General features: G+C 44.3%; 1 protein-coding gene across 1 annotated transcript in view; it reads left to right on the top strand.

The window, feature by feature from the left end:
- LOC124612927 (UDP-glucosyltransferase 2-like) overlaps window positions 1-27,033 on the top strand; it is a 692,550-nt gene that overhangs the window by 646,275 nt on the left and 19,242 nt on the right. Inside the window, exons 5-6 of the mRNA XM_047141425.1 lie at window positions 8,651-8,873; window positions 15,734-15,953. Coding sequence (XP_046997381.1) covers window positions 8,651-8,873; window positions 15,734-15,953 — 443 coding nt within the window. The remainder of the gene's footprint in view (window positions 1-8,650; window positions 8,874-15,733; window positions 15,954-27,033) is intronic.

The raw sequence follows: 27,033 nt of genomic DNA on the forward strand, positions 1-27,033 counted from the left end.
AAACTATGTTGAGAAGGACCATGGAAATTATGACGATGAGTAAAGGTATGTTGTTAAAAAAATTATAATCATTCTTTATTCAACAGCCCTCTCAGTTGTTCATGACCACCTTGTACTTTTAATAGTTTGTGCTAGATAACAAAGGGTGGTAAGCGGCTTTCGAACTGCATATTGCCTGACGTGTCATCATGAATACGACGAAATTACGAGTGGTACGTTATTGATAATATTGAACTATCTATAGAGTGCTTGACGCCGTTAATCGCTTTTTTTAGGTGGTTAGTTCATTAACTAATTCATGCAAAAACCACTCGTAAATGAACAACGTGTTGGAAAACCTTTTACAGAGGAGAATACTGCGAGTTATGATATAAACTTGGAAGTCCATATATTCTTGCGTAAACTAGTTTTGACTAGGTATTACTGAATGATATTTTGTGGTATAGTTAAGAGTCTCAGGCACTAAATAGAGAGTAACGTTTTTGAAATGTCACCTGTTGTAATAAATTCGAGTGTACCGGCGATAAGGAATGTCTCATATCTGTTAATGCAGTTTCTTGAAATTTGTAATATTTTGGTGCTAATCTACATCTAGATTTATTGCCGTAGAGAACAGCGTTCTCTAGTCGTCAGTTATAGTAAACATATTGCATAGTCGAACGTCTATACTGAAAACAGGTTATGGTACCAGTCTCGTATTTCTTCAGCTAGGAAGGACAACACCGTTCCAATGCCCACATTTCATCAGTGTTTGCATGTCCTCAAGAACCTCATTCAGCTTAGTTCCTATGTGTCGTACTGTTACTGTAGGATCTACAGTTTATAATCCTGAGGTTTTCTTTAAGTTCAGCGCCACCTCTGTTACGTTGCGCTGGGATTAAAAAAATTGGTCAAGTAGTCGTAATCTATTATCCACATTGTGTGTAGATTGTCGCTCAGCACTTACTACCCAGTTGTACTTCCGTTCTGCAATGCTGATGCGAACACTATTACTTCGTTCTTGATGATGATTAAAAGTTTGGGCTAGCGATCAAGTGTGTAGACTTTTTATTCGGTCCCAAAATTGTATGTTGAAAGGACATTGTTTGCCCTTGAATTATGTCATTTACCCACGTTGCACTTGCAACAGAGTCTTGAATTTTCCTGAGAAAAAAATTAATGTACTATTAGTGAGGTACGGAAGATGTAAATTCAGGTAGATAGTTACATTTTAGAACATTATTCTTTTAAGCAGATGCTTACAGGCAGCGTTACGCAAAGAACTTCAGGGCGTACGCATTGCAAGAAACTGAACCTCGCAGTTTAAAGAAGACCGCCTTGACGTTCGGCAGACCGTCAGGCTTTGATAAAGACCATAACCATGAAAATCACTGTCATTCAGAGGAGGGTTTAGGCCATTGATGCAGTACGCCGCTTCTACAATTCGTCTGCAAAGATTCCGTGTATGGATACTGCTTGCTTTAGGTCAATTCAGAAAAGTCCGCGCGAGATAATTTGCGAATAAGTTACATCAGTCAAAGCCGAAATAGTCCTTACTAGTGATGAAGATGATGTTGGTTTGTGGGGCGCTCAGCCACGCTGTCATCAGCCCCCGTACAAATCCCCAATTTGTACGGTCAAAGTTTGATACAATCCAAGCTAGCCACTGTCACAAATGATGACGATGATGATGAAATGATGACAACACAAACACCCAGTCCCCAGGCAGAGAAAATCTCCAACCCGGCCGGGAATCGAATCCAGGAACCCGTGATCCAGAGGCAACAACGCTAGCTACTAGACGACGTGCTGCGGACGTCCTTACCAGTGACCAGCAATGGCTCTTCACGTCAACACACAGGAATGGTTCAGCTCTATAAAAAAAATAGCAACAACCTATACAAAAGTGTACCTCCACAAACAGAAGACGGACAAATCTCTCTGAACGTTGCATTAAGAGTCGCTACAACACAGTTAAATACACCCACATGACGCTAATACAAAGACAAAAGACATTAAAGAGCTTATTCGAAGTTGGCTGGTTGGTTGATTGATTTGGGGGAAAGGACCAAAAAGCGAGGTCATTGATCCCATCGGATTATGGAAGGATGGATGGAGGAAGTCGGACGTGGTCTTTCAAAGGAACCATCCCGGCATTTGCTTGAAGCGATTTAGACCTATATCAAAACCTATTTAACCATTTATACCGATATCAAAAGCTGAACGAAGCGAAAATGAGCGTAAGGAGAGCAATGAGAGAAGCATTCAATGATCTCGAAAGCAAGATGTTGTCAACCGACCTGAATAAAAACCCTAAGAGATTTTGGTCGTATGTAAAATCAGTAGTGGGTCAAAATCATCTATTCATTCTCTCAGCTACCACACCGGCACCGAAATGACAGAGGTAAAGGTAATATCCGGAATACCACAGGGAAGTGTGATAGGACCGTTGCTGTTCACAATATATGTAAATGATCTAGTAGAAAGCGTCGGATGCTCTTTAAGGCTATTCGCAGATGATGTAGTTGTTTATGCCAAAGTAGCAACATCAGAAGATCGTAAGAATCTGCAGAACGACCTGCAGAGAATTGATGAATGGTGCAGACCCTGGCAGTTGACCTTAAACGTAAATAAAGGTAACATATTACGCGTACATAAGGAAAGAAATCCACTACTGTATAGCTACACTATTGATGACAAACCGCTGGAGACAGCGTCTGCCGTAAAATATCTAGGCGTAACTATCCACAGCGACCTTAAGTGGAATGGCCAGATAAAACAGATAGAAGGAAAAGCAGACACAAGACTCAGATTCAAGGGAAGAATCTTAAGGAAATGTAGCTTATCGACGAAAAAAGTGGCGTATAAGGCGCTCGTTCGCCCGAATCTTGAGTATTGTTCATCTATCTGGGATCCCTATCAGGTAGGACTGATAGAGGAGATAGAGAAGATCCAAAGAAGAGCAGCGCGTTTCGTCATGGTATCGTTTAGCTGACGAGAAAGCGTTACGGAGATGCTAAACAAACTCCACTGGCAGACGTTACAAGAGATACGTTGTGCATCACGGAGAGCTTTACTATTGAAATTTCGGGACAGCACTTTTCAGGAGGAGTCAGACAACATATTACTTCCCCCGACGTACATCTCGCGTATAGACCACGAGGAGAGAATTCGAGAAATTAGAGCCAATACGGAGGCTTACCGACAATCATTTTTCCCACGCATAATTTGTGAGTGGAACAGGGTTGGAGGGATCAGATAGTGGTACCGAAAGTACCCTCCGCCACACACCATTAGGTGGCTTGCGGAGTACGATGTAGATGCAGATGCAGGGAAATCACGGAAAACCTAAATCAGGATGGCCGGACACGTGTCTGAACCGTCTTTCTCCCAAATGCGATTCCAGTGTGTAACCACTGCGCCATCTCGCTCGGTTTTATTGGACGTTAATGTCCGCCCCGATAGCTAAATGCTGAGCGAGACGGACTGCTGTCCTAAGGGGCCCAGGTTCGATTCCCGGCTGGGTTGGGGATTTTCTCCACTCCGGGACCAGGTGTTCTGTTGTCTTCATCGTCATTTCATCCCCATCCGGCGCGCAGGTCGCCCAGTGTGGCGTCGAATGTAATAAGACCTGCACCAAGGCGGCCGGACCTGCCTGTAAGTGGCCTCCCGGCCAATGGCGTCGAACGCTCATTTCCATTTCCATTGGACGTAAATTACATATTCTCCATACTTTTCCGTGTTTGTGTCATCCGATTCCCACCCTTCCTTTTCTCTATGGCACAGGAAAGCCGTTATATAAAGAAAATATAGTTTAAAATTAGACTTGAAAGCTTTTTGACTGAACCGATACATTTCTTCAGATTTGCAATATGGCCTCGCTCCAGCGCTGAAAGAGAGTCATCGACAATGGAGGCGCATGTATCATTAAGTAACTCAAGTGCGCTATTCATATACTGTACACCTGTTTATATCCACCAAACATTCATCTCACTCAAGAAATATTACTTTTTCCACGCCAGTCCAAGCACCCACAAGATTCTCTATAAACAAATGGTTCAAACGGCTCTGAGCACTATGGGACTCAACTTCTGAGGTCATTAGTCCCCTAGAACTTAGAACTAGTTAAACCTAACTGCCCGAGGCAGGATTCGAACCGGCGACCGTAGCGGTCTCGCGGTTCCAGGCTGCAGCGCCTAGAACCGCACGGCTACTTCGGCCGGCTCTCTATAAACAGTCGTGTTGCCATGGTAAAATTTTTTGTTAAATAAAACTTTGGTTTTATCATTCTTTCTGTCTCATCCCGATCTTATATGTACATGTATTGTGATGATTTAAATTTAAATGTCCTTAAAAGAAAATGTAGGCTTATTTCGCGCACGCCAACTGCCAAAACATTATGTCCACCGACTCACTGTCAATATAAATCCGGGCAATAACAGCGTTACCTGCAAGGAGTGAGTGCCCGTCAGACACACGCACGGTGCATGTACACTGAAGCGCCAAAGAAACTGGTGTAGGCATGTGTATTCGAATACAGAAATACAGGCAGAATACGACGCTGCGGTCGGCAACGCCTATGTAAGACAACAAGCGATTGGCATAGTTGATAGATCGGTTACTGCTGCTACAATGACTACGAGTTTGAACGTTATGTAATAGTTGGCGCACGAGCGATGGGACACAGTATCTCCGAGGTAGCGATGAAGTGCGTATTTTCCCGTACGAACACTTCACGAGTGTACCGTGAATATCAGGAATCCGGTAAAACATCAAATCTCGGACATCGCTGCGGCCGAAAAGATCCTGCAACGACAGAACCAACGACGACTGAACAGAATCGTTCAACGTAACAGAAGTGCAGTCCTTCCGAAAATTTCTGCAGATTTCAATGCTAGGCCATCACAAGTGTCAGTGTGCGAATCATTCAACAAAATATCATTGATATGGGCTATCAGAGTCGAAGTCCCACTCGTGTACCCTTGATTACAGCACTACACGAAGCTTTACGCATCGCCTGAGCCCGTCAACACAGACATTGGACTGCTTATGACTGGAAACCTGTTGCCTGGTCTAATTTCAAATTGTATCCAGCGGATGGACGTGTACGGGTGTAGAGACAACCTTATGAATCCATGGGCCCTGAATTTCAGCAGGGGACAATTCAAGCTGATGGAGGCTCTGTAATGGTGTGCGGCGTGTGCTGTTGGAGTGATATGGGGCACAGATACGTCTAGATAGGACTCTGACAGGTGACTCGTACGTAAGCATCCTGTCTGATCACCTGCATCCATTCATGTCCATTGTGCATTCAGACGAATTTGAACAATTCCAGAAGAACATTGCGCCACCCCACACCTCCAGAATTGCTACAGAGTGGCTCCAGAAATTTCCGATGGCCACCAAGCTCCCCAGATATGAACGTTATCGAGCATATCAGGGATGCCTTGCAACGTGCTCTTCAGAAGAGGTCGCCAACCCCTCCTACTCTTACGGACTTATGGACAGTCCTGCAGGAAAGATGGTGTCAGTTCCCTCCAGCACAACTTCAGACATTAGGTCGAGCCCATATCACGTCGTGTTGGGGCACTTCTGCATGCTCGCTGGGGCCCTGCACGGTAATAGGCAGGTGTACCAGTTTCTTTGGCTCTTCAGTGTAGTATCAAAGAAAGTGCCGTCCGTGTGTAGAATGGTGAAGGAGCGCGATCTATTTGAGTTTGACCGCGGGAGGACTGTGATGGCCCAGAGGCTCGGAACGAACATTTCTGAAACTTCAGTACTTCTCGAGTGTTCGAGGAGTGCTGTGGCGATTGTCTTCAACATGCGACGAAACCATGGTTAAACCACATCGACAAGTTTTCAATACAATAAACTTTACCAACAGCCGTACACTTTAAGATATTTTATTTCGAACACAACTAGTTTCGGTACAATTCATTTTGCCATCTTCAGGCTCCATGCGCTTGTCCAGCTGATTCATAAGAGAGCGCGACAGCAATTGTCACGATCGAACAGCTCGCTGCGTAACTGCCACGCTCTAGTATGAATCATCTGCACAACGATTGGGATTCACGATATCCAGTTTTATGCGCATTACAATAAGCTCATTGATTCGAAAAAAGCGTATGGGGCCTGAAGATGGCAAAATGAATTGCTGAAAATGGTTGTGTTTGAAATAAAATAAAATATCTTAAAGCGTGCTGCTGTTGGTAAATTTTATTGTATTGAAAAGTACGTACCAGTAGATGTCCCCTGACCATAATGGTCCGACAGAGACAACCAGAAGTCGTGGGATTGGGGGCCACCCCTCGTTAGGGATGTCGGACGTCGTAGCCTCGGCAGGCTGGTAGAACAGGACAAGCGAACTGTGGCGGGACTAAAATCAGACTTTAATGGTGGGAAGAGCACAAGTGTGTCTGAGCGCTCACGGCACCGAACACTCCTAACAATGGGCCTCCGCAGCCGACAACCCATGCATGTCCGAATGTTAACACCACGATCACGTGATCATAGGCACTGGACGCTGGCGCAATGCCAGAGCATTGCATGGTCTAATGAATCGTGATACCTTCTTCATTGTGTTGATGGGAAGGCGCGAATCCGTCGTCTTTCAGTTGATTAGCTCCTTGACACCTGTACTGCAGGACGGAGACAGGCTGTCAGCGGTTCCATTACGCTCCGGGGAACATTAACGTCGCCATCCAAGGGTTCAGTGGAGCTCGTACAACGCATCATGATGGCCAAGGAGAATCATTTACTGGTTGCAGACAACGTACACCCCTTCATGACCATAATGTTTCCCGACGGCAATGGCATATTTCAGGCAATGGCATATTTCAGCACGATAATGCGCGATTTCACAAGGCCAGGAGTGTGCTGGAGTGGTTCACGGAACACAGTGGCGAGATCTAGCTGATGCGTTGGCCTCCCAACTCACCAAATCTGAACCCGATCGAGCATATCTGGGATGTGATTGAAAGTGGAGTCAGCACTGTCGCCCCCTCTCCGGAAATAATTAGAATTAGGTGAATTTTCTGTGCAGATGTGATGCCAACTCCCTCCAGCGATCTACCAAGGCCTCATTGCTTCCATGACACGACGAATCGCCACCGTTATCCGTGCCAGAGGTGGGAATACAGGCTGTTGCGTAGGTAGTGAAAATGTTCTGGCTGATCAGTGTATGCTCTCCTCCTGCCAAGTACACGTCGGAGCCGTACACTCAACACATACTAGAGGCATTCAGTAAGTAAAGCAACACATTTTTTCTCACCTAGTTTCAGTTGAAAAAATGTGGAATTTGGTGAGGAACATAGTGGAATATTCCCGCTTCAGCCCCTATAGAAGTTCCGACAGGTGACGGCGCTATACGAAGCCTACAAAATGGTGTCTGTAACAGAGGTGAGTTCTAAGCAGACAGCTGTCACTGGGTGTCTTTTGGCAGAAAAGCAGAGCATCGCAGATGTTCACTGTCGCTTGCAGATTGTCTACGGATACTTGGCAGTGAACAAAAGCACGGTGAGTCGTTCGCAACAAGGTCACACAAACCTGTCCCATCTCCATCGTGCCAGCAGGCAGCTCACAGCTGTCACTCCTGCAATTTTGGAATGTACAGACACTGTCATTCGAGGCGATCGACGGTTCACAATCGAACAGCTCGCTGCATAATTGGACTTCTCTGTCGGTAGTGCTGACACACTCGTCCACCGGTTATGGCACTGTAAAGCAGGTACCCGCTGAGTTCCTGGCCCCCTAACTGAAGACCACAAAGAGCAACGAAGGACCGTCAGTGCGAGGCTGATTGTGAGAATTTCCTTGTCGAACATTTTCACAACCGATGAGACACCGTTTCATCACTTCGAACCGGAAACGAAACAGCAACCCATGGAGTGACACTGTACCGTCTACCCTCCGACGAAAAAGTTCAAAGCTGCACCCTCAGCCAGTAGTCATGGAGCCCGTCTTCTGGGACTCTAAAGGAGTTATTTGTTTGATGGCCTCCTCCGCGGTGCTACGATCAACTCTGAAGTGTATTGTGCTACCGTCCTGAAATTTAAGAAACAACTTCAGTGTGTTCATCGGCACAAAAATGCAAATGAACTTTTCCTTTTCCAGGACAACCAAGGCTTCACGTAAGTATACGCACCCGAAATGGCCTCATAAAGCCTCATGGGACTGGTCTTCGTCATCCGCCCGACAGCCGGAAGTGGCACCTTCCAACTATATCTCTTTGACCCAACGAAGGATGCACTCCGCAGGAAGCAGTACGTAGATGACGGGGTCGGGAAGGGGGGGGGGGGGGGTGTTATTGGTGCAGCAAGACGTTGGCTCCGACATTGAGCAGGAGAGTGGTACCATGCCGGCATGTAGGCCCTCCAAGTAAGATTGCTTAAGGCCGTCGGATTGAATGGAGATTGTGGTGAAAAAGTGGGTATTGAAGCCAAAAGAGTGAGGAACAGTATGGTGTATTGGAATCCTGAATAAAACGAACCTGCTTTCAGAAAAAAGAGTGTTGCATTACTTATTGAACGCACCTCGTAATTATACACTGTTGCTGTCGTGCGGTACATGGAATTATTCAGCTTAGTTTAGTATCCAATCAAACATTTAATGTAGATCGACTTATGCGACAGAATTACATGCTTGATCAGCCATAACCCACTTAAACCCGCAGGACATACAGACGTTCATGGACGAGGCCGAGCATGGAGTGATCCTCTTCACGTTTGGCTCAACAATCCGGCCAGAAGCCGTGCCGCAGGAGGTGACGGCGGCAATGGCGGCGGCCTTCGCCGAGCTGCCGCAGCGTGTGCTTTGGAAGGGGAACCCGGATGGCGTCCCCAACCTTAGCCCCAACGTCATGGTGCGCAGATGGCTGCCACAGACCGACGTCCTTCGTAAGTACACAAATACCAAACGCAAATAATATCTGTTGTGAAGCCATCATACAACTGTCTCAAGATTCAGTACAGAGAATGTTACGCTACCGGTTGTCAAATATGTGATATTTTTAGTACAGCATGTTTCGGTACTATGTTAACCCATTCCCAAATGCTACAAAACGTGGAAACTAATCAATAAATCACAGTACGATACGTACTAACCACCATATAAAAATATTTATATCATCCTGACTATAACATAACTCAAAGCTTCTTTGTCATCAGGCACGAGAAAAAGTAAAAGTCCAGCAGCAAATATGCATTTCATGTTAGCCTATTGTGTTATGTTATGTTACGTTAACCGGGGACATAGAAACGACGGAGAGACTCCGTCCCCGCCGCAGCCGTAGTGGTCCACAACCCCACGACGACTATCGCAGTCCACTTCACCCCTCTGCCGCCCCACACCGAACCCAGGGTTATTGTGCGGTTCGGTCCCCGGTGGACACCCCCCCCCCCCCCCCCCCCCCAGGGAACGTCTCACACCAGACGAGTGTAGCCCCTATGTTTGCGTGGTAGAGTAACGGTGGTGTACTCGTACGTGGAGAACTTGTTTGCGCATCAATCGCCGACATAGTGTCGCTGAGGCGGAATAAGGGGAACGAGCCCGCATTCGCCAAGGCAGATGGAAAACCGCCTAAAAACCATCCACAGACTGGCCGGCTCACCGGACCTCGACGCAGATCCGCCGGGAGGATTCGTGCCGGGGACCGGCGCTCCTTCCCGCCCGGAAAGCGGCCTATTATACTTGTTATACTCTCAAAGCACAGCTCTAAACTGAAGGTAGCCGTTTTCACCTACGATGGTTGCCCAGAAAGTAATGCACCGCATTTTTTTCCTTCAGAACTTCTGTACTGAACATAATGAGAATTACACACACAAAAGAATGGTGTTTTACCTACACACCCTATTTTTCCACGTAATCCCGTTATACTGACTTCCTACAGCGCGAAGCAAGGGTGTGTATGCCCCGTCGGCACCAATCCTTGTCGTGATGTCGGAACCAGTGCTTCACTTTGTGAATCACCTCCTCATCGTCCTCAAAATGTCTTCCACGAATGACATCCTTTAATGGCCCAAACAAGTGGAACTCTGAGGGGGCTAGGTCAGGGCTGTAGGGTGAATGGAGTAACACTGTCCTACCCTGTTTTGCGATGTGTTCAGCAGATCTCAGACTTCTGTAGGGCCGAGCTTTATCGTGATGCACAAAACAACTCCTGGGTTGCTGTGGCGCCGAAGTCGCCGGAAGCGCGTCTTGAGTTTTGTTAATGTGTGGACATATGCTTCTGAATTAATGGTACCGCCTCTTGGCATCACATGAATGAGACTCACACCTCCACAGTCCCAGAACAGCCGCGCGGGGTTAGCCAAGCGGTCCAAGGCGCTGCAGTCCTGGACTGTGCGGCTGGCCCCGGTGGAGGTTCGAGTCCTCCCTCGGACATGGGTATATGTGTTTGTCCTTAGGATAATTTATGTTAAGTAGTGTGTTAAGTCCTATAAGGTTTCACACACATTTGAACATTTTTGAGCCCCAGAACACGGTGATCATCGCCTTACCGACGGAAGCAGCTGCTTTGAATTTTTCGTTCTGCGGCGAGTTGGAAGGTGCCATTCCATCGACTGTCGTTTTATTTTGGGCTCAAAATGGTGAACCCAGATCTCATCACTTGACACAATCCGGGACAAGAAGGCCGCCCCCTCAGCTTCAAAACGTTGCAACAAAGCAAGGAAAATGTTTTTTTCTGTGCGATTTGTGATCCAGCGTTAGATCCCGAGTGGCCCATCTTGCACACACTTTTGAATATTCAAGGGTGCGGATAATTTCATCCACACCTCATTTGCTGATTGACAGATGTAGCGCCAAGTGCCGAGTCGTAATGCGTCTGTCCTCGCGAATGACAACATCAGCTCGCTGCAACATGCGGATGTGACAGTCGTGGATGGTCTCCCCGACCGCTGAAAGTCATGGAGCTCCACCGAACGGTATTCTGATGACCTCACCCTCCGTGCCCAGCGACTAACTACTTCTCTCGACAGCAGATGCTCCATAGACTTTGCACAAGCGTTCGTGAAAATTCCCTACAGTTCCTTTCTCTGCAGTGAGAAATGCAATGACGGCAAGTTACTTGCAACGTACCCTAACGTACATCACCTACAGACACCATTTTGATACTGTCCTGCAGCTACGCTATTTGTCGGAAGTGACGGAAACTTGGCGCACTCACTCAAAAGACTTCGAGTAATACATATGGAACGTTTCGCATTCGTAGCATTGTTTTCGGCTGAGAAAAGAAAATGTGGTGCATTACTCTCTGGGCAACCCTCGTACTAAAGAACGTACTTTCCCGCAGCGCATATGTCACGATCCCCGTTGATGCTACTGTCTATCGCAAAATCTATGAACATTATACGTCAAGTCCCAACAAGTTCTAAAAACCAATACTAGAGCTTTATTGCATCGCGTTCATTTAGATAAAATGGGCAATAGGAAACATAAAATTAACGCCGCTAATTGGAAGTTGCTGACTGCTTCCCAACGGGAACATCGCTAAATCGGGCCCAGAAATGCCTCTTGCGCATTTCTGTTTTCTCATTTAAGACGCGGACGCATTCATTTCTCAAAGACCAAAAATTCCCCACTTCCTCTAAATTGGGAAACAACCGCCCTTTATCTCCAAAGTGCAATGCCTTCATGCTGTCTGTGAACTTACCCAACGAATGCTCCTTGCTCTTGAAGTGCTTCACCACCGCCAACGTACCATTCTCTTTATTATTGTGCTCTTTAGACACTACTTTAAAGTTCTTTTCTAGTTTGCCCTCAGCACATACTTTCATAACCATGACACTTTATTTCATTAATGCGAGGTTTTTGGAACATAGTAGCAGCACACGCTCTCGCATCCCTGCTTAAGACGTCGGCCTTTCTCTTGCCTATGTATTACGTCCGAACTATTTAATGCTGTTTTCTACGACTGTACCTATCTTGAAACTGCCCCACTAAACAGTCAGTGCCTACCAGAATCCCTGGGCGTATGATGACACGTCAGCAGGGGTCTACTGTAGCAATCGTTTATACATTTCAGTGTACCAGCTCTGAGACCACCTTCTTGTAATCACTTGGATTAATGAGCTGAACAGCACTGAACAATGTTTCCTTCAGTGACAGAAGCGGAGCTGCCTCCGTTGCATATCAACGAAATGACGGGCAGGGTGGCCAGCATGGTGCTTGCGCCCGACTGTCTTGTAAACTGGACCCTGGCGCCTGGTCGACTCACTCCTCAGTGCTGCTTTGGGATCCAGCGTCCTTAATACTTCCCAAGCGTGATCCACTGCGTCTTCGTAAACCATCCGCATTACCACAACCACAGGCAAGCCCATCCATCAAAAAAGCGGTTACATCCATAAAAAATCACACTGCTCGCTTTGGAACGCTGTAGTTGATGTGGTGCCAGCCCGTGACGTGACCGTCTAACTGTGACGAAGTCAAGAAACTGAAGTGGAAAGCATTTGCCAGTCGGTTGCATGTAATCAGCGCTGTAATATGGGTCAACGTGGAAGCGTGACAGAATACCTGAAAGGTGCTGCTCATTTTCATTTGTCATCGGCGGAAGAAGAAAAAAAATTACACTACTGGCCATTGAAATTGCTACACTAAGAAGAAATGTAGATGATAAACGGGTATTCATTGGACAAAAATATTATAGTAGAACTGACATGTGATTATATTTTCACGCAGTTTGGGTGAATAGATCCTGAGAAATCAGTACCCATAACAACATCCTCTGGCCGTAATAACGGCCTTGATTCGCCTGGGCATTGAGTCAAACAGAGCTTGGATGGCGTGTACAGGTACAGCTGGCTATGCAGCTTCAACACGATACCACAGTTCATCAATAGTAGTGACTGGCGTATAGTGACGAGCCAGTTGCTCGGCCACAATTGGTGAGAGATCTGGTGAATGTGCTGGCCAGGGCAGCAGTCGAACATTTTCTGCGTCCAGAAAGCCCCGTACAGGACCTGCAACATGCTGTCGTGCATTATCCTGCTGAGATGTATGGTTTCGCGGGGATCGAATGAAGGGTAGAGCCACGGGTCGCAACACATCTGAAATGTAACGTCCACTGTTCAAAGTACCGTCAATGCGACCAAGAGGGGACCGAGACGTGTAACCAATGGCACACCATACCATCACGCCGGGTGATACGCCAGTATGGCGATGACGAATACACGCTTCCAATGTGCATTCACCGCTATGTCGACAAACATGGATACGACCATCATGATGCTATAAACAGAACCTGGATTCATCCGGAAAAATGACGTTTTGTCATTCGTGCACCCAGGTTCGTCGTTGAATACACCATCGCAGGCGCTCCTGTCTGTGATGCAGCGTCAAGGGTAACCACAGCCATGGTCTCCGAGCTGATAGTCCTTGCTGCTGCAAACGTCGTCGAACTCTTCGTGCAGATGGTTGTTGTCTCGCAAACGTCCCCATCTGTTGACTCAAGGATCCAGACGTGGCTGCACGATCCGTTACAGCCATGCGGACAAGATGACTGTCATCTCGACTGCTAGTGATACGAGGCCGTTGGGATCCAGCACGGCTTTCCGTATTACCCTTCTGAATCCACCGATTCCATATTCTGCCAACAGTCGGATCTCGACCAACGCGAGCAGCAATGTCGCGATACGATAAACCGCAATCGCAATAGGCTACAATCCGACCTTTATCAAAGTCGGAAACGTGATGGTACGCATTTCTCCTCCTTACACGAGGCATCACAACAACGTTTCACCAGGCAGCGCCGGTCAACTGCTGTTTGTGTATGAGAAATCGGTTGGAAACATTCCTCATGTCAGCACGTTGTAGGTGTCGCCACCGGCGCCAACCTTGTGTAAATGCACTGAAAAGCTAATCATTTGCATATCACAGCATCTTCTTCCCGTCGGCTAAATTTCGCATCTGTACCACGTCATCTTTGTGGTGTAGCATTTTTTATGGCCAGTAGTGTAGTTATCCTGCTTATTCTGGTAGCTGTCGTAGAGGGTGAACGCAAGCCAGAAGGGTGCTTGTACTGTATTTGGTGACTTGATAAAAAATTTGAAGTTGCCTATATTATTTAAAATATGACCTGAATGACGGTGATAATTAAGTTAAATGTTGAAACAGAGAATAGAAACGAAATATGGAGAGTAGATGACATATTAGGAAGGATTGGCGATTAGATATTCGAATTTTTTTCAATATTATGCCACGTGTGGCTGTAAAATAACCAGACTGGTGTTACCACAGAGTAATTACTCATGCGTAAAAGGTAAACAGCCAATAGCTGTGAAGCGTCAAGCCTTCTCAGTGGAATGCGGCGTCTCTGGTGTTTGTAGAGAAACCAGTGTGGCCTTCTTTTTTGTAAGACCTGTTACTTTATTTTGCCGGATAAATGATAAGTGTAATAATAGAGCAATGAACTGTCATTTAGTTTCACATGGAACTTGGAAAAACTGCTACTGAAACCTATCGTTTAGCAAGAGATGTCTATGACTAGAGCTGTTTATCACGTACGCGAGTTTTTGAGTGATTCAAGAGTTTCCAAGATTGTGGAGTTGACGTCGAAGATGACTCACGCCGGGGACGCCATTCAACATCAAAAACGGATGAAAATCTCGAAAAAGAAGGTAAGATGTTTCGATATGGCCATTGTTTGAGTATTTGATCGATTGTTGAAACTGTAGAAATGGACAAAGAACGCGCAAGACAAATTTTATGTAACCAATTTAACGTGAGAAAAGTGTGTGCCAAAGTTACACCGAAAATTCTCACGATCGAACAAGAAGCAGCTCGTGAAAACTTTTTCTTTACTGACACTGTGCCCCAATGTAAATGATCCTAATTTCTTTCACTTATGTTCCAGAAACTAACCGTCAATCCATGCACTGGAAGACCAACTTCGCCGAGAGCGAAAGAAGCTCGCATGAGCATGAGCTCGCATGAGCGATTATGATTACTTTTTTCCGATATTCATGGAATTGTGTATCTTCACTGGGTTTATAAAGTCAAATTATTGACCTATACTAATACTTTGAGGTTATGGGTCAACTCGTTGAGAAAATAAGAAAATAACACCGGAATTGTGGAAGAACAATTCATGGGTTCTGCATCAACACAACGCACCGGCTCATACCGCATCATCTGTCAAAGAGGTTTCTAGCATACTGCAGCACCCGTTGCTAGAGCACCCACCTCATTCCCATGATGTAGCGTCACGTGCCTTTTTTCTATTCCCCAAGGTGAAATCTGCATTAAAAGGAACACGGTTTCAGTCCGCTGATGCAGTGAAAGGAAAGGTGGCAAGCGTCATCAAGAAGTTCTCAGAGGAAGAATTCCAGCACTGTTTCTATCAATAGAAAATTCGCATCTACTATTGTAGCGATGGAAGAGGGGAATATACTGAGCGTGACAATAACTAAATATGCATGTGTTTGAAATAATATGTTTGACACCTACAGATCCGTTCTTTTATAGCCACACCTCACATTACAGTCAGCGCAGATCAGAATGTACACACGCACAGTGCACATGGCCACTCAATCATTTATTAGTACTAGATAAAAAAGTAACAATGAGCTTTCAGTTCATATTACGAAGGTGCGTGACACTCGTCATTTACTCATTAAGCATTAGAAATTTAATGCATTGTCAAAGCACTTTGGGTCCAAAGGTAGATTTTGATACGCTTACAAATGCATAGGGGCGCAAGTTTCCATTAGGCGAACAGGCTACAGAACGTAAACACGTAAACTTTTTGTTGCTTTCTTAGGTCACCCCGGGATTCGAGTCTTCATGACGCATGGCGGCCAGCTGGGAGTCATAGAGGCGGTGTACAACGCCGTTCCCATGGTAACTATTCCGCTCTTCGCCGACCAGCACAGGAACAGCATAGCCTTGGTCGACAAGGGCGTCGCGGTGCTGTTACCCCTCCCCGAAACCACAAAGGAACGCATCTTGTCCGCGTTGCGACAAGTATTGAACGACCCTGGGTAAGGCCAGAAACCTGCATTCATGAAGATATTTGCTTTATTCATATCACTACAATGAAAAACATTTCAGTATCCACACTGTAAACTTCATACGCAAGGTGAATCTCTCCGTATGAGTCTAGTGTTGCTTTGCTCATCACATACTGAGACCAGTTGCCGGTAAAGGAATTCATTAAAATGAATTTTCTTTGATGCTGTTGACGCTAATGGAATGCACTGTCATGAAAGAAGACGAGGGCTGTTCTCATTGTTAAACGCGTTAAAGCTTTTGGTAGCCGAACAGCTTTCACTAACCACCTTCGTGAAGCAAGTCGTTTCCAAACAACTTCATCGTAATATTTTCCCAATATGTCACGTACAGTGTTTCATGAAAATCCAGCACAATTTGTGAGTAACCAAGTCTTATGTGTTAAAAGAAGATAAGGAATGTGTTTGTACAGGATGATTTTGCTAACTGGGTACAAAGTGCAAGAAACGAACACTGAAAAGATAAGGAGCAACAAAAATCAACATCTACATGATTACTGTGCAATTACACATAAGTGCCTTGCACAGGGATCTTTGAACTACTTCTGACCATTTCTCTACCGTTCCACTTGTAACAGCGCGTGGGAAAAACAAAGACTTAAGTATGTCTGTACGAGCTCCGATTCCTCTGGGTTTGTTACGATGATCATTTCTCCCTATGTAGATTGGAGAAAATACTTTCACATTCTAAGGAGAAAGCTGCTCATTGAAATTTCGTGACGACATCTCGTCGCAGTCGCAAACGCCTTTGTTTTAACGATTGCCACCCCAGCTCACTTATCATGTCAGTGACACCGTTTATATTTACTAAACATCTCATACCGCACAGCAATAGCAGAGAACGGGCAAGCATAGTATAGACAGTCTAATGTTCTACCAATAAAACGCAGTGTTTGGTTTGCGTTCGCTACAGTATTTTCTATGTGATCGTTCCTATTTAAGTTGTTCGTAACTGTAATTTCTAGGTATTTATTTGAATTGATACCTTTTAAATTTGTATGATTTATCGTGTAACCGAAATATATCGAATATATTCTCGTACTCATGTGGACGTGCTCACACTGTTCCTTATTCAGACACAACTGCCTCTATTCGCTATATGATCAACGGCAGTATCATCAGCAAACATGCTAAGAGAGCTGGTCACATTGTCTCCTAAATCGCTTATACAAATTAGGAACAGTAGAGGACGTAAAATACTTTCCTTAAGAACGCCGGGTATCACTTCGGTTCCACTCGATTATTTTACACCGATTACCACATTTGTACATAATTGATTGATACGGGGCTGTTGTATCAGCATACTTTGAATTGCTTCTGACAGAAATAGCAGGAAATCACGAATCCAGCTGCTTGAGTGAACCGACAGTCCTTAAGCATGCGATATGATTAGAAGTATCTTGTGAGGAACGGTGTTAAACGTCTTCTGAAAATCTAGAAATATAGTATACATTTAGGATCCCTTGTCGATAGCACTTACTACTTCGTCCGAATAAAGAGCTAGTTGTGTTTCACAGGAATTTACAGTATTTCCTGAATCCGTGCTGACTTTCTTCAAGGTAATTCATAATGTTCAGTATATGTTCCACAATCCTACTGCAAATAGACGTCAGTGATATTGGCTTGTAATTCATCGGATTAGTCCTACTTCCTTTCTTGAGTATTGGTGTGACTCGTGCACCTTTCCAGTCGTTAAGTACGGATCTTTCATCGAGCGAGCGGTTGTACATGATTGATAAGCAAGGGGCTGTTGTGTCAGCATACTCTGAAAGAAACCTAGTTGGAATACTATCTGGATTGGAAGACATGCCCTTATTTGGTGACATAAGCTGCTTCGCTACGCCTAGGGTGTCTACTTCTATGTTACATTGGCAGCTGTTCTTGATTCACTGGTGTACTTAACATATGACCAAAATCTCTTTGGATTTTCTGTTAGATTTCGAGATAGAATTTTTTTATAGAAGCTGTTAAAAGCATCTCGCACTGAGCTTCAGTAAACCATCGCCAATGTTGAACATTTCGTGTAATTTTAAATTTGGCTGGATTTTTCTTTGCGTCTACAACAGTGTTTTGACAGATTTTGTGCTCAATGGGGAATCAGTGCCATCTTTTATTAAATTATTTTGATTAAATCATTCGATTTGCAACCGATACTATGACCTTGAATTTAAGCTGCATCTGGTGTACACACATATATCTACTTGGGAAGGGGTGGAGACCATCTCTAACGAAGGCATCATGGAAATTTTTGTCTGGTTTTTTACATGGATGTGTTTTGCGTTGGGTTTGGATGTTGCGGTGGCCAGTATCGCTACAATGACCTTGTGGTTTATTACACCTGTATCCGTCATGATGCTACCGATTTGTTTCTAAGGGATCAAGTATCTTTTCGCAACCATTTACACTTCGAGTAGGCTCCTCAACTAATTGCTCAAAATAATTTTTTGGAGAAAGCGTTTAGTACAATTTCTAAAGACGTTTTTTGCCTGCCAACGGCTTTGAACATGCGTTTTGACCAACATATCGAGGGTAGATTGAAATCAGTACCAACTATCATTGTATGAGTGGGGTTCCTATTTGAGATGATACTCAAGTTTTCTTTGAACTGTTTAGCAAGTGAATCATTTGGGTCGTGTGGATCGATAAAAGGAACCAATTATTAATTCTTTGTGGTTGTCAAGTATAACTCTACCCATATGGACATATGGCCGGAAATAGGTTCCAAGCGAGGTACATTGTCTTGAAGGTGGAGATAAAAGGCATTTGACAATGTAGGTTTCAATGACTGAAAGCACACATGATGTTCTGTCTGGACATGTGTTTAGCTCCATATTTAAGAGGACAGTGAGTTGGAGCATTTGCATGTAACAGCCACATTGCCCTTCGTATCACCAAGGGCACGTCTTCCAGGGGGGAGGAGGGGTTTAGGGTGACGTGCAGGAAGTGGTGTTGCGGAAGGACGAGTGGTGCTACGCGATGGTCGCCAGTAGTCACCAATCACATAAAGAGGCAGAAACGGAGTTGATAGTTTGCGGCCACAATACCATGGGTAGTCACTGTAGCTCACAGGTGAGTGAGTGTTGTGAAGGTCGTCAAAACCGCCCTTCGTAACGGATGACTCATATGTGAATAGGAAGGATGACAGTAATCCCAGCTCCGTGATGGCATGTGCGACAAACCAGCGACAAAATCGTCGCCAAGGAGGCAAGTCCTGCACGCATTATAAGTCGTATGGATGGTGGCAGTTGACATGGAGAATGTTACACACAGTCGTCTGGCTGACCCCACGCTGGTGGATCCTCTGCCTGATGCTGCTACTGGGGGATTTCTCAAACTTCATTATCTCCACCTTCAAGTCTATGTACCTTCCTAGTAAAGCATTTCCGGTCATATCTCCCTACGACCATTTTGGCTCCTTATCGTCTTTTTTCCCCATTTAGCAAAATCACCCTTCTGCATAGTAAGAGAACAACAAGAAATCAGAGTAGAAACGATTCTGAGGACAGATAGACAACGAGCCAGTGGAATTTAGAGTAATTTCTTAGAGAGACGCAAACAGTGATGTAGCACAAGCAAGGCCCAATGCGATTTTGATGACTTCGAACACTAGCATGACGTAGTTGATACCTTTGAGGGAATTTATGATCCCATTCATCTGCGAAGGGTGCGTCTGGTGGGATATTCCTCCATATCTGCTGGACGATTGGCACTTGTCACCTTGATCTTGTATGTTCCGCTGCTGTCGCTCTGTAGGACATTGCAAAGACCAGTACTATAAGGAGCGTTTTCTGTCGGAAAATGTGGAATTTGTTTTGGAAGATCAAGGAATATGCCTGCTTCAGCCACTATGGTTTCATGAAGTTCTCATAGGTGGCTGCACTATACGTAGCCTTCAAAACGACCTCTGTAAACGGAGATCTATTCCAAGCGGAGAGCTGTCATTGAGCTTTTTTTTTTTTTCGCGGAAAACCAGAGCATCGCAGATATTCCTAGGTGCTTACAGAATATCTACTAACACCTGGCAGTGAACAAAAGCACGCTGAGTCGTTGGGCTAGCCACCGATCATCATCGCAACAAGGTCCCACATACCTGTCCGACCTCCCACATGCCGGCCGGCCTCACACAGCTGTGACTCCTGCAATGTTGAAAGGTACGGACACTCTCATTCGAGGTGATCGAAGGCTCACAATCTAACACCTTGGCACACAACTAGACGTCTCTGTTGGTAGTGCTGACACATTCGTTCAAGATTTGGGGTACTTAGAAGTGTGTGCTCACTGGGTTCCTAGCAGCCTACCTGAAGATCGTAAATGCAACGAAGGACCATATATGCGGAATTGGCAATTGCTTGGGCTGATCAAGACAACTTTTGGTCGAACGTCGTCATGGGTGATGAAACATGGGCTCATCACTTTGAACCGGAAATAAAACAGCAATCTATGTAGTGTCTTTGCACCACCTCTACCCAGAAGAAAAGGTTCAAAGCCTCACCCGTAGCAGGTAAAGCCATGGCGACGTTCTTCTGAGTTTCTGAAGAGGTTATTCTGTTTGATGTCCCCAACCACGGTGCAACGACCAGCTCTGAAGTGTATCGTACTAACCTCAGGTAACTGGGGAAACGACTTCAGCGTGTTCGTCGCCACAAAAATGCAAACTAACTTCTCCTTCTCCACAATGCCTCACACAGGTCTGCACACCTGAGAGGAGCTCACAAAACCGCATTGGACTGTTCTTCCTCATCCACCCTACAGTCCGGATCTCGCACCTTCCAACTTCTACCTGTCTGCCCCAATGAAGGATGTACACTGCGCGAAGCATTATGTGGATGATGGGGAGGTTATTGATCCAGCAAGACGTTGTTTCAGATGTTGACCAGTAGACAGGTACAATGCGGGTGTACAGGTCCTTACTGTAAGGTGGCGTGATGTCGCCTCATTGAATGGAGATCCTGTTAAAAAAAACCGGTGGTTTTAATCACAAGAGTGTAGAATAATATGGTGTGTTGAAATCCTGAACAAAAGCAACCTGCTTTCACAATAAATATGCGTTATATTACTTATAGAACACCCTTCGTAGTATTTTGAAACGAAGGGTTTTTAACACTAGAAAGTGTGAGCCAATACGCTCCCTAAGGCGAAAGAAGATCGCTGTCAGTTAAATTGGGTTCTGAGCAGCTGTTTCGCACGCCTAACACGACCAGTCACGTAACGAAATTTTGCTTGCGCAGTGCCTAAGCGGTCACACGGCAAGTGTGGCTTTCAAGCAGTACTGACAGCAGCTTTGTCTGTCTAGCGCTAAAAAGCCATTTACACCGTTGCCGGCATCTTCAACATGTCTACAAGGAATGACCACTCAAACCACTTAACATAGCGTAAGAACTGTGGTCTTGGAAAATCCCAACTGGCAGGGACTGGAACAAATGCCGTGCCTTGTCAATTACTAAAAGTTTCAAACCGGACAGGAATGGCTGGCATCAGTGAGTGCAGGTCCATCTCATCAGATTCCTAAGAGAACATTTAGAAAGGAACGCCATGAAATGTACATCAGGAGTTGGGTACCTCGCAAAAGATCCGGAATAGTTCCGAATTACATGGTTCTGTGTGGCTTTCTTCTCTTTCTTTCTTTTTTTTTGGGGGGGGGGGGGGGGAGGGGGAGGTGTTTTTCGTTCTATGACTTGAGGCCACACATTCGGGTTATCATGAAAATGAAGAAAGAAAGATTAGAGTATAACGTTCCGTCGACATCGAAGTCATTAGAGACTGTACCGTGAAAATATTTAGAACATTTTCGGTAAGCAAATGTTGACCTTCCATCTACACCTTAACGATGAGTATCCTGCGGACAAAAAATGGCTCAAATGGCTATGAGCACTATGGGACTCAACTGCTGAGGTCATTAGTCCCCTAGAACTTAGAACTAGTTAAACCTAACTAACCTAAGGACATCACAAACATCCATGCTCGAGGCAGGATTCGAACCTGCGACCGTAGCGGTCTCGCGGTTCCAGACTGCAGCGCCTTTAACCACACGGCCACTTCGGCCGGCTATCCTGCGGACACTCTCGTCTTCCAAGCATACATCAGTTGCATTCATAGGGCTCGCTAAGTTCCTGCTTTGGTGAATACTTACGCACCCTGTCGGTCACCCAGTCTTAATCCCGTAGAAAATGTGTGGCACCATGTGGAACAGCAGGTGAAATGTAGCAATCAACATCCCCGCAATCTGACAGCTCTCCAGGATCTAATCATAGTTGCGTGGGTTGTGCTGAATATGGCATACCTGAAGAAACTTGTGGACACTCTTCTTCGACGTGCAAGTCGCCGAAGTGTCGTCAAATCGAAAGACTTGCACCCGGCGGGAGGCCGTAGTGACGTAGTCACACGACATTTACATTTTACTGAAATGAACCCATTATCAATAATAGTGGCATTTTAACGCGGTATTAGCGTGATGACCCCTGGGAGTGGCCAACTGTTTGTCCAGTCTGGCTATTTCATACGATAACATGCAGCAGTTCAACGAGTTTTGCTATCTTACAGACTGAATAACGCGATTAACTTTTCAACAAGAAGTAATGAGCATACTGCACAAGAGATACATTGTAAACTGAAGTTTTGTATCCGTGCCAGGAGTCGTAATGCCATCTAAAAATACGGTGTGAAAAATTTAGTGATGCCCTGTGGCGCTTAGTCTAATAGCGTTTATTGCGAATCTTTGTGGGGGGCTGCATGATAAAAGAATTAGTAAACTAAAGTTGGTGACCATTAATGTAGGTGTTCTTATATCTGAACCTTCATTATCCACGTTATTGTGGAACAGTCATTAGTCACACATGGAGCAGTAAGAGGAGAGATAATACAGACACCAAGAGATGGCATAGACGTACGGGTACTGCAATTCCCAGACGTCTGAACAGTGGTCTACACGTAGATCGTTACTATCGTTTAAATTTATCTTTTATGATCTATGAAATTTTTTTTGGCAATGTACAGAATTTATGGCTCGATTTCTAACATAACCACAATCTCTGCTTCATTGATGACACGTATAACCAGATTTTCTGTAATTTTCAGAATAACCGTCTATTGTGGAGAATTTTGTACCGACGGAATGCGGATAGTGTTCTACTGAAAGTTTGTAATTCCGTCCAAATAAGTTGTACTAAGAATGTCATAAACAAAAATATGTAAAATGGTTAACTAATTTCAATTAGTTAACGTGAATTCTATCATTTATGAACCTGAAATTTACCAAAACTGTAGTTTTTGACGACGTAATACGGTCAGCAGTTCCTTTACGGGCAAAAGTTATGAAACTGATTACGTTGTGTTGAAACTGAATTTATCTAACAATCATAGAAATTTCTGTAAGCAGGAACTAAACAGGAAAAACAATACGCTACAAAATGTTTCAGAGTTAATTATCATGACAGTGAACAATCTGCAGTAAGTCAAAGTCAGAAGTAATCTGCTAACTGCAACAAGTAATGCAGTAATAGTAGAGGAACGATATTGCCGTATAATGTTCAATGTCTTCAAATTTCACTAACCACTTCCTTCTAATAAATAAGCTCGTTACTGGAAAAAAATAGCTGAACATTGATTCCATCACAGTTATCGGCAATTAGGCACGAAAGCCATGTTTCCACAACACATAAATAAGTACATAGTTACATAATACTGTTGAAATGTAGGGTAAGGTGGTACAATTTCAATGTAAGTACAATTCCGATCAACATAAGGTTTCGCGCCATTTGTCAGTCTCGTAGTGTTGGTAGCACTTGACTTCGTGTGGCGTTGTAGTGTAGCAGGTTTCTATAGCTCCTCCTGTTTTTCCAAGAGTACACCACTTTGTGCTAAGGAGATATAAATTTTTTGTGTTAAGAGGTAAGTGAAGCTACTTATTCTAATGCTCTCTTACAGATGTTCTAGTTTCCACGCGCTTGTAAATTTTATATTAGTGAGGTTATAAACTTGTTTTCCGTTCGGGCGTGTTCTGAGGCACCTACAGAGAAAGCCTCTGTGATATGTGTTGGCATCTCTTGGCACAATTCACTACTATTTTCGATCTGAAAATTGGTACAATTTCGATACCTTAGTACAGTTTCGATCAGTGCACATTTTTAGTTTAATCCGTCACGATTGGTTACCACAGACATATTACACACAATCATTGCAAATAAATTCTGTATATTTAAACATTTTCCTAGACGATTTTAAAGCCACCTCTTATTTTCTAGATACCACGAAAACGAGCAGAAAAGAAAATCTACAATAAATGGAGTCCACCTGCATTAGCTGAGGCAATAAAGAGTGTAATGAGTTGACATTTGAATCTTCGAGCTGCTTCAGAATTATATGACATTCCTTTCAGCACTTTACATGGTGAACTGCAAACTAAAATGAAAATGCCAGCTGGATTAACTCCAACTAGTCCTATAGAAAACAGAATTGGTCATCCAACGGTACTCCCTTCTGAAATGGAAGATGCTTCGGTCCAGAGAGCTTTATTTCTATAACAGCGAGGATTGGTTCTGTCGCCACTCCAGTTACGAAAAGCTGCATTTCGGTTAGCTGAGAAAAATATTTTGAAACATCCATGGAACTTAAGAAAGCAAGGTTGCTGGAACTGATTGGTTTAGAGCATTTGTTAACAGACACACTCACCCTAGCCTGCGAAAACCCTAGGGTCTTTCACGAGCCAGAGTTGAGGGCTTAAATAAAGCAGAAGTAAGTAAATATTTTCAGAATTGAGAAGAAATCTTAAAGGAATATGATTTTTTTGATAAACCAGAGCGTATTTATAATATGGATGAATTCGGGTTTCCTCTTAACAACAGACCCACAAAAATAGTAAGTCGTAAAGGAAAGCAAGAAGTTGTTTCACTACCAAACGTGGAAAGAGGACAAAATGTGACTTGCTGCATGCATGAATGCAAGTGATACATATTTACCACCAATGGTAATTTTTAAAGGTGTGAGGAAACGCCATGAATTTCAAGATGGCTTACTCCTTGTTCCATTACAGAGATGAGTGAATCGGGATACATTAATGAAGAATTGTTCATGGTCTGGTTTCGACACTTCAAGAAATACAAAACAATGGGTAGCCCTATTACACTTCTTATTATTGACTACCATGGCAGCCATACCAGCTTAGATGCTGTAGAATATTGTCGGGAAAATGGAACAGAACTTCTGGGGTTGCCTCCGCACAGTACACATATACTGCAACCATTAGACAGAACTTCCTTCGAGCCCCTAAAGGCTCAGTATCACAGAAATGCAACTGACTGGATTCGTCGCAATCCCAGCGAAAGCATTACAAAACAACGATTCTATAATATTTTCTGTGAGGCCTCGAGAAAAACTGCGTTCGTTGGGTGCGCAGTCAAAGGGTTCCAATGTACAGGAATAATGGTGGTGGTGGTCGTTAGTGTTTAACGTCCCGTCGACAACGAGGTCATTAGAGACGGAGCGCAAGCTCGGGTTAGGGAAGGATTGGGAAGGAAATCGGCCGTGCCCTTTCAAAGGAACCATCCCGGCATTTGCCTGAAACGATTTAGGAAAATCACGGAAAACCTAAATCAGGATGGCTGGAGACGGGATTGAACCGTCGTCCTCCCGAATGCGACTCCAGTGTGCTAACCACTGCGCCACCTCGCTTGGTCAGGAATAATGCACTCTTGCAAAGACATTGTTCCCGAGGAGAAATTTGCACCATCAACGATATTCGAGGCTTCTGCTCCTTCAATCTCCACCACTCAAGGTACTAACAGCATTATGGGAGAAGAACCCTTACCTTCAAAAGATGTAACTGAAGAACACGGCAAATCCGTAACGCCAAGGTCCAGTACCATTTCTCAGTACGATGCTGTCAAGGACATTTTGGAAAGTCCAGAAAAAAAATTATCGTCTCGGAAGAGGAAAACACAGACATCAGCTAGACTCACTTCAGATGAAAACCTGGAAAACCTCCGCAGCAATACTTTTTCAACAGGGCACAAGGAAAGCAAAGAACAAATGCAACAAGAGCAATAAACAATGTACGTCTGTGAGTTATAATGAAAGAAGTGTACTAAGCTTCAAATCGCCAGCAAACAACGTGAATAATTTTGGATTTTGTTTATTGAATTATTATAGAGCAGAATCAGTAGTTAATGGTGACTGGATTCGCTGCCAAAAATGCAATGTTTGGTTCCACGAAGTATGTGTTGGTGCCCGAAGGAAAAAGTTCTTTTTATGTGGAAGTAGTCAGTGATCAAAATTGTACTAGGAAGTGATCACAATTGTACCTATTGTGGTACATTTTCGATCAATTTTTCTCAATTCTGTAACCCTTTTTGTGGTTATACCAACATTTGTAACTGTCTAATATTTGTGTTACATATTGTGTAGCCACGTATGGAAGTGAAACATGGACGATAAATAGTTTGGACAAGAAGAGAATAGAAGCTTTCGAAATGTGGTGCTACAGAAGAATGCTGAAGATTAGATGGGTAGACCACATAACTAATGAGGAAGTATTGAATAGGATTGGGGAGAAGAGAAGTTTGTGGCACAACTTGACCAGAAGAAGGGTTCGGTTGGTAGGACATGTTCTGAGGCATCAAGGGATCACCAATTTAGTACTGGAGGGCAGCGTGGAGGGTAAAAATCGTAGAGGGAGATCAAGAGATGAATACACTATGCAGATTCAGAAGAATGTACGTTGCAGTAACTACTGGGAGATGACGAGGCTTGCACAGGATAGAGTAGCATGGAGAGCTGCATCAAACCAGTCTCAGGACTGAAGACCACAACAACAACATTCATTAAACATCCAAGAACAAGTGCCACAGTTCAAATTATTTCTTTTCTCGATATATCTCCAGCCACAATGACATTTGTCCGAAATGATCGCAATTGTACCACCTGACCCTGCTGTTATCTGGCAGACAAATTAATTTTGATGCTTAATAAGTCTTCTTATCGCAAAGATAATAAACGTAGTTAAGCTTGCAAAATTTGATGAATGCTTTTAGTTAGAATGTAAAGTTTCTCTTTCACATAA

The sequence above is a fragment of the Schistocerca americana genome, chromosome 4 (genome assembly GCF_021461395.2).
Source record: "Schistocerca americana isolate TAMUIC-IGC-003095 chromosome 4, iqSchAmer2.1, whole genome shotgun sequence".
NCBI classification, from domain to species: Eukaryota; Metazoa; Arthropoda; class Insecta; order Orthoptera; family Acrididae; genus Schistocerca; species Schistocerca americana.